Here is a 16793-nt window from a genome sequence, read left to right as displayed (position 1 = left end):
ATAATATATGACTTTAGGTTTAAAATCTCTAAACACGCGTTGATAATCCATAAACTCATTTTTTCAATTTCTAAGAGATGGATACTGCTGACCATTTCTGGAGTGGTGAGCCCGGGTACCTGGTCTAGGACGTAGTTTAACCAAATGTTACGTTTAAGTCAAAAATCCATCTTAATGATATCGTGGTGAAATTATTTTAAATTCAATTTTAGGCAAAAAATGTAGATTGTGCGCCATTTGCTAAGGGGGTTGAAGAAATTGTTGTAATTATAATATAAAGCTTTTACTACCTTTTATATTAAATTATTTTGGGCCACTAAGGGATACTAACTTGAATGTTCAAGATAGATTATATTGCTAAAGTAGGCTTCATACAGCCTGGCATTTGAATATTAGTTTTTTTCTAATTGTAAAGAAGAAGATGAGTAATATAAATTAAATGACTTTTTGTTTTCTTATGTCTTTTTAATTAAATGTTAATTAAATATATAAGGAGATATAGATTAATCGTTAACTAATTTAATATAAGGGAGGAAAATTCTTAGCTTTCGGTCTCTGCAAGAAGAAATAACTTGTATCACGAAATTTTATCTTACCTACAGCGTTGTAATCTAGTCATTAGTGATAACACGTCTTAAGGTATGTCAGCTCTTAAATCGACTCCTAACAAAGCGCAGGTTTTTAAGGAAGAGCCGAATAAAGTTGTACCGCCTTTATATAATGCCTACTCGAAAATTATTGGCAGTATTATCAAGTTAGCAGAACTGCGATAAAGGTAGACTACTTTATATCTTGTACTATTATAAAAAATAATTTATAACATGTTTTATAATATACAAAACAATACTAGGGTTAAAAATATATACGAGATAGAACAGCAATTTAATTTTTTAGTTAATATTATTGGATAAGAACTTTAAATTAGTACGCTAAAAATTATATTTCGAGAGAGGAGCAATAAATATAAAACTATTAAAGCGCTTTAGTTAAGATTTTTTAGTAACTATAATACCTATCAAGGGCTTTCTTTGTACAATTAAATAAGTTTTATGAGACCGTTATCTATAATTAAATCCTTTTCGATTTACGGTTAATTTTTCATCATAAATTATTGAAAATATAGACTAAGTATCAACCTTATATTTAATATATACAAAGATTTTACATAATATTTTTATATGCTAATAAAAATTTTGCCAATACCGTAAAACTTGCTCTGTGGTGCTAAAGGTAAACTTCTCATTTTTCTAATTTCTCGAAGTAAAAGACTATTTGCCTTATAAACGTACAAGTCAATGTATTTTACAGGAAGCAACAAACAACTCTCGAGCTTCTTTTACATTTAAATGAACCCATAATTCTTCGGTTTAACAAATACACGGTTTTTATCCTTTAACTTGATAAATTTTAACAAAAAAATTAAAACAATACCAAAATAAAATATACAACATATTAAAAGAAACTTTTTAAATTTGAAAAAGTAACGGCAAGCGAAATCTTGAGTAAAGAATATTAAATTTCAATTAACCCAAAAATTAAAACAAGATTATAACTAAAAACTGGGAAGGAATTGATTGAATTTAGGATAAGCTTGCTGGTTTATTGTAATCAAGGTAGTTTAACTACTAACTTATATGGTATTTGCCGTTACTACGACAAAGAAAATCGTCTTCATAGTTATTCGTAAAAGAAGTTATAACCAAGATGAATCGTCGTATATTTAGTTTGTTCTATACCACAGAGCAACAACCTAATATTTCTAATCTTCAAGATATAATACCTCTATCAATTTTGGTAGAATTATATCTGTCTTAAGATGAAATATTAAAAAATTGAAATGTGGCATATTGTCGGAGTGACCAACTCGCTTATTACGAGGGTTAAGGTTTTTATTATTATGTACTATGAAGGATTATGGTTAAAAAACATTAGTAACCGACTGAAATTGTAATATATTTTTAGCTCAATCACAAAATATACAAAAACTTGCTGAAAAATTCAAATTTGACCAGTTTATGCTGAATCTTTAAACTTCATTAACGGAAACAATTCGCACCCTTACTATAAAACTCATTACGAATCTTAAACCTCTAAGGGTTCAATAAAAGAAAGCAATGATTAAGCAATAACTCTCCTTAATTTAGATATAGTGTTAGTATCAAAGAGATGAAACTACAACAACAATAGCTACTTTTAATAAAAATCATATCAGGTCTAATTGCAGGCGGGGCCGTAGATATGTTAATTCTAACACCATTAATTTAACCTTAGTGATCAATGCAAGATATGTAAAGGAATATTACTATTGATGATGGGGCAGCGATTTATTCGCTAATCTTTATGAGGCCCAATTTTAATTAGTGCTTCATGAATTCTCCTATATCTCTTCTTTCTTTAAATGCACCCTACTTTCTTGATTTTTCTTTAGTGTTAATACTTACTCTATTAAAAAAACATTAACATATGAACATGTAGCTCTCAAACCTTCTATAGTTTATAATACGTAAATTTTGTAGACATAATCGCTTTTAATCGCTATTTTACAAAAATGTGTAATCTCTGACGAGCTAAACCAATTATCATGAATTTAATTCGTAACCCGCCTAACTTCTCTTATTTTTATGATCTTAGCATTTTAATTACTTTTTTATATTACTTTAGTAACAGTCTATCCTCATAACCTCCTAGCTACTTGCTAGGTTTGTTATATTTCATATTAGTACGCTATATTTTCAATTATTTATTATTATTTAATTATTTATTTATTAATGATAGTGCCTGACCCTCGGTCGAGTCAAAAAACTTAGAGCCCCCAAGCTCTCGATCCGAAGTGATTGCCGACATTTTACATAATAGCTTTCAATCGATAATGTGTCATTATTTTCTTGACATTAACAAGCAAAAACTAGCGTTAACTCACGTCATGTGGGCGACGATTACGTGCCCCATCCCATAACTCGTAATAAGTTCACTCTCCAGCAGGCAGTGTGCCTTGAAGACGACGTCTAAAGGGTCAAGCTGAAAGTCCCAGGGAAGAGCTTCATTTTGCACAAACCACGGAGCATTTGTCATCAAGCGCAGCAATTGGTTCTGTCGCACTTGAAGTGCCGACGCTATTGCATTGGAGTCAGCAGTGGACGCGAAATAGGTCATTATTGGCTGCATGTAGGACATAAACGAATGCCGTTTGTTTCTCAGAGAAAGTTTGGTCTTGTAGCATAGTAAAGGGTACAGCGCCTTTATTGCTTCCAGGAAATGTTGTTGTCTACGATGCCTCTTAAGTATTTCGCTTAAGTACTCCACGTAATCTTCACGCCATTAAAGGTTAAGGATGCCAACAATGGGACGCGTTTCTTAGTAATTAAAAGCGCTTTGCTCTTCATCATTTTAAATGGAGGAGCTGCTGGGCGGTTAAGTGCCCTTGCCGAAATTCAATCTGAAACTTCCTCAAGGCGTCCAGATCATCAACGACCTCTTATAGACGGTGCAGTAGAACGACCTACCCACTTTGCCGAGAGCTGACAAGAGATTGATGGATCGGTACTTGCTAGTTGCTGATTCCGGTTTAATTGCCTTTGGCAGCATTGAACGGTCGTCGACTTTCATCGGGTCAGAAGGGCGCCAAGCTATCACAGATTTTATTAGGAGTAACATATAATCCATCCCTGTTAGAAGGCAACTTCTTTTAGGTCTCATTAATGATGCCATCGGGGGTCAGGCGCTTTTCTTTCGGGTAACTCTTTAACAATCGCTTGAAACTCTTCAAAATTAACTAGATCAAATGGTTAATGGACATCGGAAAGAAGGAAGCTCAGTTGTTGGAACGCATCTTTGGCAGTTAAATGAGCAGCTGGCAAGTTTTGAATAGCAAGGAAATCAGCGAAAAGCGTAGCTTTGTCTTCGTCGCTCTCGGCCACTATATTTTTTCACGCAGGGGCATAGTAGTACAAGTCCCCTATTTTTGAGTATAAAAAACTTTACTCTGAGTACCATTTCTGTGTGCTGAGCTTGCGTGAGAGTAGTGTGAAGTAGTTGTCTTAGCGCTCAGCTGTCTATATCTGGCGAGCAACGGATACTATTCCACAAATAGGTCTCATTAATCTTCGCTAGATTTTATGGGAGCTATGGTTATATACCGCGAAGGGTAACAATATATAACAATTTAAAAATAACGCAACTAGAGAAATTTAATTTTTCACCTTTTTTTTCATTTTACTTTAGTAGAACAAGCTAGTTAGCAATCGTTTTAAAATTGACCTGCCTTTATATAAATTTATTATTGCTCAGATTTAGCAGTCTGTGTTTAAGGGTATTAAGCAATTGCCCAAGTCGTTAAAAGAAAGCCAAACGAGCGGTTTCGTTTAAAAAATTTTCTGCAACGCCGAAAACCTCTTTTTCTATGAATCTCTTACCGTGCAGTCGACTTAGTCTTTAAAAACTTGACAGCAAACGATTTTTCAAAATCTGTTATATTTTATATAAAATATTCCTAATAAAACTCGTTTAATTTTCCTGTACACTTTCTCCTAAATTCGCACTTACTCGGCCCTCGATTTAACGACAAATTTTGAACCTTAATATACTTAGCTACAACCCGACGGGGTTGGCCTCATTTTTAGTCTTTAAACTCTCTTTAGCTTGTTAGGTAAAGGCGCCTTTTTTTTAAATTTTTTGACCTTTTTTTTTCCCTTCACTTAAAAATAAACTGACCTCTAATCAGCAGCTATGATATACGCCTATGGAAGGTCTGCTTTAGCAATGAGCGGTGAAATAATGCTATGCTCCGTCTCTAAGCTTTTGACTAATCCATACAATATTATCGAACCTAAGAATAGATATTACTCCCGTTTGATAGAAAACAAGCTTAGACCTATACCAGTGTTAGAAGTGTAGTAGCTCGTGCTTAAGTAAGCATTAAATGCGTATGCCTATTGAAGAATCTTGATATCCGTTCACAGAAATTAAACAAATCACTTTCAGCATCAAAATTTTAAATTAATTAGGCATATAGTCATTAAGGATCGAAACAAATGAAATTAGAAATTTATCGTAGGCGATGAACCGAATTACGCAAACGTTAGACATTGCGTATCTTGAGAAAATTATCGTTAAAGGACACAAAGTTCAATTTAACAATTACTTTAGTGTGTTAAGTATTCATACAAGAAAACTATAAACAGGGAGAACATCGCAAAGAAATTGTGGACTAGCAGCTTGACAATTCATAGAGACCAAATAACTTAATTGGCGCGCAGTACGGTTAAATTAGTATAACCTTGAAACGTTGACATCACTCAAAGAGTAAATTGTACAATAAAGGATGGAACACAATAAAATATTAGGACAGAAAATTGTTTAGACAACTGTTAAAAATCAAGACATGTTTTCTTGGAATTTTCGCCTGACAATGTGGTACGAATCAAGCAATAGTTTTAATATATAAAAAACGTGCCTCTTTAAAAACTCGAATATAATAAAGGGAACCCAGAGAAAGTAATTAAAATAAGAGCTCGAAAACAATATGTTTCCAATGAAAAGAAAAGTGTGCTTTCCTTTTAAAGGACGAAACCTACTTCACAACAGATCTTATTCACTACTTTATACCGCGTATAATAAAGTCTTTTCACCAGAAGAAACTTGAAAGTTTGTCACTAGGCATCTTGCGTAAAAAGCTTTTGCCACTGCGGTACAGAAACCATTTGTCCCCAGCGGGTAATTAGTGCAGAATGTACATCAACGTTTCCTCAAGAAAACGTTAATTTTAATTTGGTCTCCGCACACTATACATGGCAACAAGGGCAATTTTACTGAAACTACTTTTAACTTAGTAGAAAAAAAGAATGAATCCCTTAGAAGTCCCTCAATATTGTCCTATTGAAAGATATTGCGCCCCTGTTAGGAGAACTAAAAACAGATGAGTAGTTTTTGAAATAAGGTAGAAAAGGGCTTACGGAAGAGTTACAGATATCGACATTAATCTTATGACGAACATACGGAACAAATTAAGGAGTGAGCAAGAGCTTAGGTGATAACGTTAAAATTCATGTGGAATATTTTACAAAAAGTATAGAAATTATATATGTAATAATTAAGTAATAAAGTAATTTTTCTGTTACTTTAAAATTTCCAATCTCCTTCGTTTCACCCCTTACACAAGATGGTCAGCTAATTATAAAAGATTAAAGCCAGCTTGTAACGAACTATTAAATTTGTCTCAGTTGAAGAGAACAACGCCACTATTTTTTTTGATGCCTAAGTGCATTTTAAGAACTTACAAGGTGAAAAGATATATACCGCCTCTGATAGGATCTCATATGATTATTTAAGTCACCTAATAAGTTTTGGAAGGTAAATCTATAAATATTTAAATACGCCATAGCTAGTAGCCGATTGATATTTGGACTTATTAAGAATATTTAAACCAATAAATCGTGATTAAGATACCTTACTAATTCAAGCTCTGGGTTGAGAAGTCTGTTTTACTTCGGTATAAACCTTTGTTCAAAGAGCCACCCTCTAAAAGGGGACTAAAGAAATTTATTACACTTATAACAATTTTAATTTAACTAAACCTACAATTAAATTCCTCAGCTAATAAGGAAAGAAGGCTATTATAAAATTCAAAACGTTAACAGAACGTTAAACATAACAAAATGGGTTTAAAATTTTGTTTAAAAATAGGCACTAGGTTTATGGAAACAGCTGACAAGTAACTAAATCTGCTTTAAAGTAAATTTGGTCGGTCCGTTAACTAAAATGTAGAGTAGTATTTTTTTGCATTTAAAAATCTTTCAAACGAATTGCTTGATATTTGTAATATATGCTTTTCATATTTAAAGCTATTCTGTCAATATATAAGATATTTTTTAATAAACAAATTTGTCTATTGATTTCTTTTCGTAACAACCAGTAGTTTTTTCTTTTTAATTGTTCAACTTTTGTTGAAATCAGACAGCTAATAGTCCTTAAAGAAAAGGCTTGTTCGGTCGTCTATTAAATCAAGGCGAATTCTTTATCTAATTGAGTACAAAAAACTGCGTGAACTACTCGTAGAGGGGGCCCGACGCTTGTCTTAAATGGTTTATCCTTGGGTAGTTTCTTATTCAAGGAGTTCCCTATATAAACATTATTTTGGGGTCGCTTGTAATAGTTGCACTTTAAGATACTATCCCGTAACTCGACGCCAGAATAAATAAAATAGTTTTCTTAAGGTTTAGCAGCACTGCTATGTGGTATGGAACTAAACGCGTACGTTGTAATACCAATAACTCTTATGGTATTTATATATATTAATAATTTATTTTGAAACCAATTATAGCATCGTTATATTTGACTTAACAATCCAAGAGGGAGAGTTTGCAGTGGTCATAATTAATGTCTTCCTATTTTTACATAATATAAGGGTACAATAGACTTTTCAAGAGGTTAATAGCTAAATTCCGCTTGTTAACCAGATAACAAGTAGGTTAAGGCAACATTACAAGAGATCACTGCAGCCTATGGGTGTGTTGGGGTAACCCCAACTTTGATCAAGTTTCATAATAAAAAATTACTTCATTATAGTTTTTAGTTTGAAAGTAAAATGAAGAGAAGTTAATTTTATTGTTATATTAACAATTAAAATTACAAAAATAGGCTGACGTCGGTCAGTAAAACTATATATTCTAAGGAATCTTAAAACTCTACGAAGTAAAAAGGTATGCAGACCCAAGAAAATAATAAAAAGAATAATAAAAAGTTATTTCTATACAAGAATTATAATTCTAAATTAATTTCAAATGATAAATTACGATATATAAAAGTAAGTGAACATATTTTAAAACTGACATTAAAAAAGAGTAGGGTGGAGACCCATAAACAGAGGAAATGGAAAGACTAAACTATCTAACAGTATCCAAAAAAAACCTTAAAACTAGAAATAATGCATTGAAAGTAAAAACGAATACAAATTCCATTTTAATAGGGACCCCTTCTTTGATAAGCATTTCTTGTCGTTGGTCGAGCGTCATGACTTACCGACAAAAAACTTTTCTCCAAAATTAGAAAACAACAACTACATGTACCATCTCTCAGGAAAGACTTTGATAACAATAACACATAACTTTTTAGATAGCTTAATAATAAAAATAGTATTATTTAGATCTTGAGCAAGCCCTAATTGCCTTAGGTCTTAAAAGCACAACACAACAAATAAAATAATAACTTAAAATACAAAAATTTCTATCAGGACATTGTTTAAAAAAAAAAAAGTAAAAGAACATATATATTTAAGCCTGTTAGAATAATGACATTTGCTTTTATCTTTATTAATTGATATTGCAACTGCTCATTAGTCCCTACGCTTATTTTGCGTTATTTTTTATTAGATGCATGTCTAATTATATTACAATTTTGTGGTTATGAGTAAATAAAGAGATGGCGCTTCTACGCTCATCGTTCATTTATCCCAGTACTTGAGCTCTCTTCTTTTTGTGCGCCCGGTTTCTGATTTAAAATGTTTTTAATAAAATTTTTAGACACCAGCGATAATAAGGTGTTATGCGGCCTTTGGCTTTTTTCCCTATTTTACTTAGTTCAAACTACAATAAGTTGTGCCTCTGGTAAAAGTAAACTTTCATATTATTTATTATCTAAAAGTAACTAATTATTGTACACCCCGAGGTTGCCGTGGGTCTCATGCAGTTGCGTTGGCAGTTGGTGCCATCTCCACTTTGCTTATTTCTGGTTCAGTATTCTTGAAATGTTTTTACAGTTATAGACCTAGAGTTGTGGATCTAATAATGGCTATTTTCTTACTACTGTTATGGACAGGTTTTCAAGTTAGAGTATTGCATCTTATTACCCTAAAATATATGACGGGTAGCTGGTCTGGGGGTAGGGACCTTTTACGGCCCCTATGGCATAGTAATCGGTGCAAATGCAAATGGTTATTTATCCGCGTGGACGGCCTTCTTTTTAAGCGGCTATTATGTTTTTTTTTTCTGTTCCGCTCATCAACAAATTACAGCGCATAAAAATAGAATTATAAATACAACCGGACTTCTTTTAATTAGTACTTTGTTTTATTTAATATCTTCTGCGATAGTATGTAAACGGGAGCTGTGCACGTCGTATGTAGGTATAAAACTTTTATTACTTTGTTGGTAATTAATTTTTTCTTGGCTTTTTAAAAATTTGCTAAAAAAAGGATATGCGATTGTTGTGGGCGCTGTAGGGCTTATATTCGCTATGCTTTTGTTTATCTCCAGGTTACTGGTAAAAGGTTAATTAACATATATTTAACTACCCGAGTACAAGCAAATATAACCGTAACGCGTAGGGCTGTCAAAAAAAATCGAGGTTTGTTTGGTTGGTTTCTTATTTTTGTGGATAACCTCCGGGACAGTTGTGGGAACTTTTGCTTCTCCGTTTAACCTTTTGGGAAATGGGTACCTAACGGCTTGGGTATCCTTCTTCGGAACTCTAGCTCTTTTATTAGAGGTAGCTCAACGGCCCATAGAGCTCATTATTATTAATTTTATAGTTATAGTCAGCAGAAGATTTTTATTAAATAAGAAATAATCTTTTTTTATTAGCTTTTTAACCAACTATGAACTTTTCTATAAATTTATAAATTATAATATAAAATATGACAAGTCACAAATTGCATTAATAAATTTTTATATTTGGTCTCCACAGGTAGTGGGTCGAAAGTCAGAGCAGCCGGCTGGGAATTATCACCCAAACACTTTTGCAGCGCCGATTTAAACTTTAATAAAAGGCTATACTTCAACAGTAGATCTTATTACTTGCTGTAATTGACAATTTTTATTTATCTTAATTTTTATATAACTTTTTTGCCTTATTTTGTTAACATTTTTATTTTTGAGTATTGCTGTTATCACAATCAAACCGTGGTTATGAAAACAAACGTATATTTTGCAAGTTTACTGGCCTGCAGTTAAAATAAGAAAAAATTATTGACTAACTTTTGTCAGCCTCGATAAATTTCTCCTTGATCGCTACAAGGTCTCAATCTCTATCACACCTGTCGGTCGTTCAGAAGCTAGACACCTTGTTCGGAATAAGATCTAAGATATTAAACCGATATTTCTAAGAAACGCAATGCAGCTTTTGATCCTGAAAAATTGTACAGTTATTTTTCAGAAACACTTGTGCTGTCTAGAACCGAAAAGGAACATTTCTTGTAGTTAAGTTCTTTCCGCATTATAAGAGCCAAGCTCTGATAAAAATCTTATACTGCTGTAACTAACGACCTATTAATACAAAGTCCATTTGCTTAATGCTCGTCAATAAGCTGTAGGCCTAACCATTCCTCATACAGTCATTCAAAACTAATTAAAATGGACAGCTCCAGGTGGGTGCAAATCAACAACAAAATTTATCCCACGCTTTTACAGGAAATTACCAAGAAATATATCTTTGATGTACGAAATATCTCAAAATTAAATGAAAAAATAAGAATAATTTAAAGCTGCTTAGTTGTATCTTACTGAAGAGACGTGTCAAATATTCTAAATACACCATGAAAAGTAAAAGTTTATACCTTTTCTGTAACCCGATTTGAGTTTTATGCTTATAATTGGTCAGTGACAGTTAAATTCCGACGTATATATTTGTTTATTTGTTTATTTGTAAATAACTCTTCCTGGTGCTCGATTGAATCAACAACTTCTAATTTTCGAGCTCTCTATTAAATAGCAAAAAGACGAACTACATATCTAGTCTTAGATCTATAAAGTTTCTCCATATTTTTTTCACCTGCAAAACAAAAACTGGCGAATGAAGCGCTTCGCATGGTGGCGATAACGTGCTCTGTCCCACTCTCATAAATGAGCTTGCTCGCCGGTAGGCGATTAATAGCTAGCCGTTGGAAGACAGGGCTCAATGGGTTTAGCTGAAAGATTTCGGTGGAAAGCCCCAATTCATGCAAACCACTCTGCGTTTGACCTCAGGCACAGCAACCTATCTTTGCTTGGAGTGCACAATATTATCGTGAAGTCGTAAACTAAAGCAGGAGACGCATGCGTTATTACTGACTGAATGCTAAACGCATACAATCGTCATTTTTTGCGCAACGGAAGCCTGCTCTTGCTGCATAGTGAAAGATAAAGCGTTTTTGTCGTTGTCTTAGCCTTCGCCACCTGTCGATGATGACCCTTAAGTATTTTGCTTGAGTGTATTTCATACCATTAAATGTTGAGTACCATCAAGGAAACGCGATTCTTCGTTATTGAAAGCGCTTTACTCGCATTTGTAGCAACTTCCATTTATAGCACCAGTAGACAAGTGCGTTAAGATTGCACTATAAGCACAGCAGGGCGGACGACTTAGACGAAGACTAAATGGTTGCATCATTCAAGAGACGCCGTCTGTTGTCATATTGGAAAGGTCTAAGACCCATCGCCCGAATTAACTGGGGGCGATATATTGCATCGCTGTTAAAAAGCATTTTTTCCAGGATTTCATTTGTTGCCTTTAGTTTGGGTTACACTTTGACAATCGCTTAAATCTTGCTTGATTCAAGATATTACCCGTAAATATCAGTCATAAAAAGCTCAGCTGGAGGAGTACAGCATTGGCATATGAGAGAGCAAATTGCATATTCTGGGCTACGAAAAAAGTAGCGAAAAGCGTAGCCTTGCCTTCATTTACAAACTTTCATGAGGGGCGGCCGCTGTCGCCTGTTTCCGATATATTGCTCAGTTTGGCCTCCTATCTACAATTAAAACGGGCCACCAGCTTTCGAATGCACCAGTGCATTGGATTTAGATTTGACCTCGGCGCTTTCTGACAGTATGGCCACTTGGATAGGGGCCGACAGACGATCGCGGGACGATACGTCACTTCCCGCTTTGTGGTGGCGTAGTGTGAGCCATGGTCAGTGCGCTTCTTAAGCAGGCAAGAGCATCACCCAAGGGGCGGGTGCGGAGAAAGTGTGGTTTCGAGAAAACCAGCAAATTTGTCCCAGTCAGTGAAGGACTGAGTGATGGCCTTCGGTGTATCCTTTCCTTCCCTTAATTTAAAAAGAACAGAAGCGTGGTAAGACAACAGTTCGTTGAGCGCTTTAATCGAAGTGGAGAGATGTATAGCTTTCAGTAAGAGCACCCAATGTGCCTGGCGCCCCAAGAGCTTTAAGCCGAGGTTGCACATTTCGCAGAGCTAGCAGAGATAACGGAGTTTAAAATTGTCTGCATCAATTCAGTATTAGTGTGAAGTAGCAAAGTTGCACTATTTAATGCGACATCGGGGAGGAGGTCCCTTTCGTTGATTGCGCACACCTCAATTCCTTCACGTCGCATTAACTCCCCTAACCCTAACCCTAACCCTAAGGGTTAACCTTGGCATTCCAGAACAGGAGTCGATTGCGACGGTGCGTCTTTGGTCTAGAAACCGTTAGAACCAGGTTCTAATCCTTTTAGCCTCAAGTATGATGAACAGATTCGTCCACAAAATCGCTAACAGATGTCGTAATTCGGCTGTGGAAGTTTAGGCCGCTATTATCGATCAACTGTCTTGATAGGAGCTAGGTAAGCAAGCTATAAGACTTTTGGACAAAGCTGAATGAGGTCTTGTCCTCACACGGATTCAGAAGTATATAACAAAATGACTGAATAGATAAATGAGAGCATTAAGGACTTACAAGCACTCAAGAGTCCGTCAAAACCGTTAGGAAAACGACTCTTTCTTTTCCATAGGCTAACTTCACTGCCTCGTAGTGTATTATTATATACAATTTCTTGAGCAGTACTCGTTACTGTCAAATATCGGATGAAAAGTATTCAAGGCGGTAATTTGCAGTTAGATATAACCTTTTGTGCTGATAAAAAAGTTTTAACCGCAATTTGGTTTTAGAAACTACTGTATAACATGTAGTCAGAATCCTACTTCTGCTTGCCTAACTTATACCTTTCAGCTCCTCTTTATTGATGTTAACTTTTTTATGGGAGATTATGTAGATGACATATTAAACTTCTACTTCCGGCCTATTTGAATGCTCTCTTGTTTCCTTCGCATTATTACTTTTGTACTTTCGATTATGCCACAAATGAAAGACAGCTTTTTTCGCAAGTTCGCTTTAGTCAGCTTCTTTAAAATTCCCTCTTTTGTAGCACTTGCATAAATCTTTCAAAAAGGCTTACAAACACGGAGATCATCTACTGACGTAGAAAAATTAAAGAAAAAAAGGGATTTACCCTACATAATTAATCGAATGCCTTCGGGATGGTAATGAACACTTAAGGGAATTTACTTTCGTACACTACAAATGATCTGGCCCCTTTTCCAACTTAGAGTTATGCTTCTTTTACTTTCGAAAAAAAAAAGGATAAAATATTTAAAAAGAAATATGAAATTTAAGTTATCGAGGGTTATGTGACGTCGCGCTATACTGAACCTGAAATCTATGCAAGAACGTACTATGGATAGGAGGCCCTTCTGGAAGCGGTCAGCTACCAAAACACAGTAACCCCTTGGGACATCTCTGCTAACTATTTAGAAGGTTATGCGATTGAGTACCAAAGACTGACCAGTTAAAACAGTTTTATTGTTACCGTTAGTTGCCATAGCAAGAGAAATGAAGTGAATATTGCTGTGCACTGTTTAGTTACCTACTCCTGTTTTTATATTATGTTCTTTATACTTTTATAAAACTTTTATTGTTAAATATACGTTATTAGAAATGTAAGATCATGTTGTAAAATACATAATTATTATCCTCCTTAATCAACTTATTATAAAGCTGCTATATTGACATTTTATAAATTAATTTTGTTTTAAAACTTTTAAATTATAAGCTGAGGTTCATCTAGAGATTAGCTTCAGTCATTTCATAAAAGTAATCCATGGAATGCGTGAGAAAACTCCTCCAATAATTTATTTCCATATGCGAGATATTTTTAAGTTTTAAAGCAGTGGGATCCTTGTTAGATAGGAATTATTTACAGCAAAATTAAAATATAAAAGCGTCATTTTCTAATGTTATTAGTCAGTCATACCGAAATTTCGTGAAGAGATTTTTTTAATTTAGCTAAACGGGTCTCCCAAAGTTTTTCTAACGATATTCGAGTTTGTGTGGCGTTAGAAATATCGTCGGGTGCATATTTTAACACTCGCATGCCCTTAAATATAATTTATTATAACAAGTTAATAAACTTAAATTTAAATTAAAAAAAAAACAGTTTACTATTTCAAGCGCATAGGCTGGCAGTTCGGATAATTGTTCTTTTTCCTGTTCTTCTTCAATTTTCTTAGTAAGGAACTAGAATATAAGAGGGGGATGAGACTATTCGTAGTAGAGTAAAATCAATTTACTTCAGTGTTTAACCAAGGAGGCGATACTATTCTACAACGACTCCTCTTTTTTAGATTCATGGCTAACCATAAGGGGACCTCAACGGGTAGAGATGGCTCAAAAGGTCCTGTAATTTTTAAACTTTACAATACTTTTTAAGAGTATATTCTATATTGTACAAAATACTTGGAAAAATTATGATAAAAAAAAAAGAAATAGCTTATGAGCAGGATTTATAGCAGCACGAACCGTAGTCTTTTCTAATTAGACTAAGCTTCTCCAATCGAAAGTTTGGAACAATAGTTATCCCTTCATCTTCAGCAAAAAATTCTATTTCTGAAGCAGTGAACTCGCTTAACGAATCCATTAAAAAGCGGTTAGAGTAAATGTGGCGCGCCTCATTATTTAAAAGTAATATTAAAGAATATTTATCTTAGCTGTGGTTATAAAAATTTTCCAAGAAAAAATCTTAGTACACTCAAACTTTTAATTTATTTATACTTTAGTAAACTCGTAAAAGGTAAATCTTGACGAATAACTTGCAAGTTGCTTAAAAGTAAAAGATATAAAGAAGAGGCACGCAATAAAGAGAGTTCGGAGTATAGATATTTTCGTTAAGTAATAAAATTCTTTAGAACATTATAATATATATAGAGGCCTACAAAGGCATAAAAAAAACAATGAAACAGGGAACAGAGCAACTAAATGTAAGTAACATCAACTTTTCTCTCAAAAAACTTAACTCAGGTTAAGCAGCAATAAGTTCTACAAAGTTTTAAAATAAATTAGTCTTGAATAAAACACTTGCTGCGACAGAAAAACCCCTTACAAAACCTAACATAAGATTACATCTAAGACTTTAATAAAAAGGGAGCGAAACACATAAAAACTACGTAAATATACAGAATGCTCTACAAACAAGTGCTTTAGAAGACTATCAACTCAAATACTGTACGAACTAGAAGTCAGTGTGCTAACTAGGTAAAGCTACTGTACCTGTGGGCCTTTGAGGGAGGGTTAGTGCGACAACCTTTCCTGTAGTTATGAAACACTATATTAAAGTGATCGAAGTCCATAAGATATAATAAAAAAATTGCCTGGATGTAAATAATGCCTTCTATATATGTGGCAACCTTCCTTACTCAAAAGTCATTCTTTACTAGTTCTTTTGTTTTAAATAGTTAATGAATTTGTTGAGGATTAAACGATAGTATTTAAAATAAATCATCGTTCACAAGGTGCTACCTATTAGTTTAATAGCTTTATTTCTCAGATGTAAAATTTTGATATTGAGAATTCAAAAAATCTTTTAAACCTTGTCTAAAATAAAAGCAAACTGAAAAGATAACTAAGCGCCCACGAAAGTGTGAGAAGTCAATAGTTAGAAACCCTTCCTTACGTGACCGGAATAGATTTAATTTTTAAAAATTGTAGATGTTCGCTCCCTGATATATTATTTATTATAACCGCTGAACTTCATTTTGCTTTTATATCCAGATTGTATTATATATTGGCATATAAACCGAAATAAAAATTTAAAAAAATCACTCTTAAAATTTTTTAGTTCTGCTTGGGATTACCCGTATCGAATATTAGTTGTATTCAAATCTTTCGCTACATATGTCAGCTTGGAATAATTTAAACCTGGTTTATATTTGTGCTAACCAGTGTCAGAATTTTACTTTGGAATTATTCTCGCTTTCAACGCTAACATAGCTGACTTGAAAAGAAGTTTCTGAAGTTTGCCGCCTGTTATGTTCATAGCTGTCAACTTACTATGTGTTATTTGAAACACAATATATAACAACTCACTGACCATGACTTAAAAGATTTGCTATACGAAGACAATACAGCTGAGCAAAAGTCATCAAAAACGTCCACGTTTATCTAAGTAGTAAAATTAGTGTTTTAGGTGCTGCCGTTTACAATGAGGTCTCGAATATTTTTTCCGACCGTAAATGTTTGGGGGGGTTAAAGAATACCTGTGTTCCACCGAACATAATTAGGATAAACTTAATGAAGAGCTATAAGATTTAAGAAAACTTAGAGATTTAAAGGATTTTAAATAAAGTTTATGCCCACATAACTAATTTGATCGTTTCGCATAATAAAAAGATATAAATTAACTACTGTTACAGAAATATATGCATGACCGAAATTTGTATTATTATGAAAGAGAAGTACATATTAGCACTACTAACTGTAACAGCTTTAAAAATTTGCCGTCATTAATTAGATTAAACGATCAGTTATAAGCCACCTTGACAGTTTATCCAGAAATCTTTTAATTAACTCCAATTCACTGGGCTTTCATTCAACAATCGTTGGGATGGACATTAACTTGTGAGTACTGTTCTTTTAAATATTTTCTTAAGCTAAAAAACTTCAAACAAAGTAGTGCCTATTCGAAAAAAGAAGTGAACTTTATTTCTTTAAATTTCTTTCTTAAACCAAAACGAAAGAACTGCTAAGATCAACAACCAAAAAAAGCCAAATTAAT

The 16793-nt window shown here is 33.7% G+C and overlaps 1 protein-coding gene and 1 long non-coding RNA gene across 3 annotated transcripts; one reads left to right on the top strand and one right to left on the bottom strand.

Moving 5' to 3' along the window:
- Positions 1 to 8480: 8480 nt before the first annotated feature.
- On the top strand, positions 8481 to 9772 carry LOC135119791 (uncharacterized). Of its 2 annotated transcripts, none has more exons than XR_010278370.1 (6): positions 8481 to 8600; positions 8662 to 8811; positions 8864 to 9118; positions 9188 to 9262; positions 9320 to 9480; positions 9679 to 9772. It is a non-coding gene; the product is annotated as an uncharacterized LOC135119791 (long non-coding RNA). The 2 variants fall into 2 exon arrangements; XR_010278369.1 differs by having other exon boundaries at positions 8481 to 8606.
- A 3966-nt stretch (positions 9773 to 13738) lies between these two features.
- LOC135119800 (DNA replication complex GINS protein PSF2-like) lies at positions 13739 to 15050 on the bottom strand. The gene is made up of 6 exons (XM_064044187.1): positions 14956 to 15050; positions 14543 to 14690; positions 14314 to 14420; positions 14186 to 14260; positions 13998 to 14120; positions 13739 to 13921 (listed from the first exon to the last, which is right to left on the bottom strand). Exons 2-6 carry the CDS (start codon positions 14658 to 14660, stop codon positions 13808 to 13810), a joined length of 537 nt encoding a protein of 178 aa, XP_063900257.1. The 5' UTR covers positions 14661 to 14690; positions 14956 to 15050; the 3' UTR covers positions 13739 to 13807.
- Between the last annotated feature and the right edge of the window lie 1743 nt (positions 15051 to 16793).

This window comes from Zophobas morio, unplaced genomic scaffold, assembly GCF_036711695.1.
Source record: "Zophobas morio isolate AGI-343-1 ecotype UQ-CSIRO unplaced genomic scaffold, CSIRO_AGI_Zmor_V1 ptg000304l, whole genome shotgun sequence".
Lineage (NCBI taxonomy): Eukaryota > Metazoa > Arthropoda > Insecta > Coleoptera > Tenebrionidae > Zophobas > Zophobas morio.
The sequence above is the reverse complement of the archived record's forward strand: the minus strand, read 5'-3'. Positions and strand labels throughout refer to the sequence as shown.

Excerpts from the sequence above, each read along its gene's own strand:
- LOC135119800 (XM_064044187.1), bottom strand. The coding sequence starts at position 14,660 with ATGGATTCGTTAAGCGAGTTCACTGCTTCAGAAATAGAATTTTTTGCT. Across the intron at positions 14,421-14,542 it reads TCTAATTAGAAAAGACTACG|GACCTTTTGAGCCATCTCTA; the intron begins GTTCGTGCTGCT and ends TAAAAATTACAG. Across the intron at positions 13,922-13,997 it reads AATCTCTTCACGAAATTTCG|GATCCCACTGCTTTAAAACT; the intron begins GTATGACTGACT and ends CTATCTAACAAG.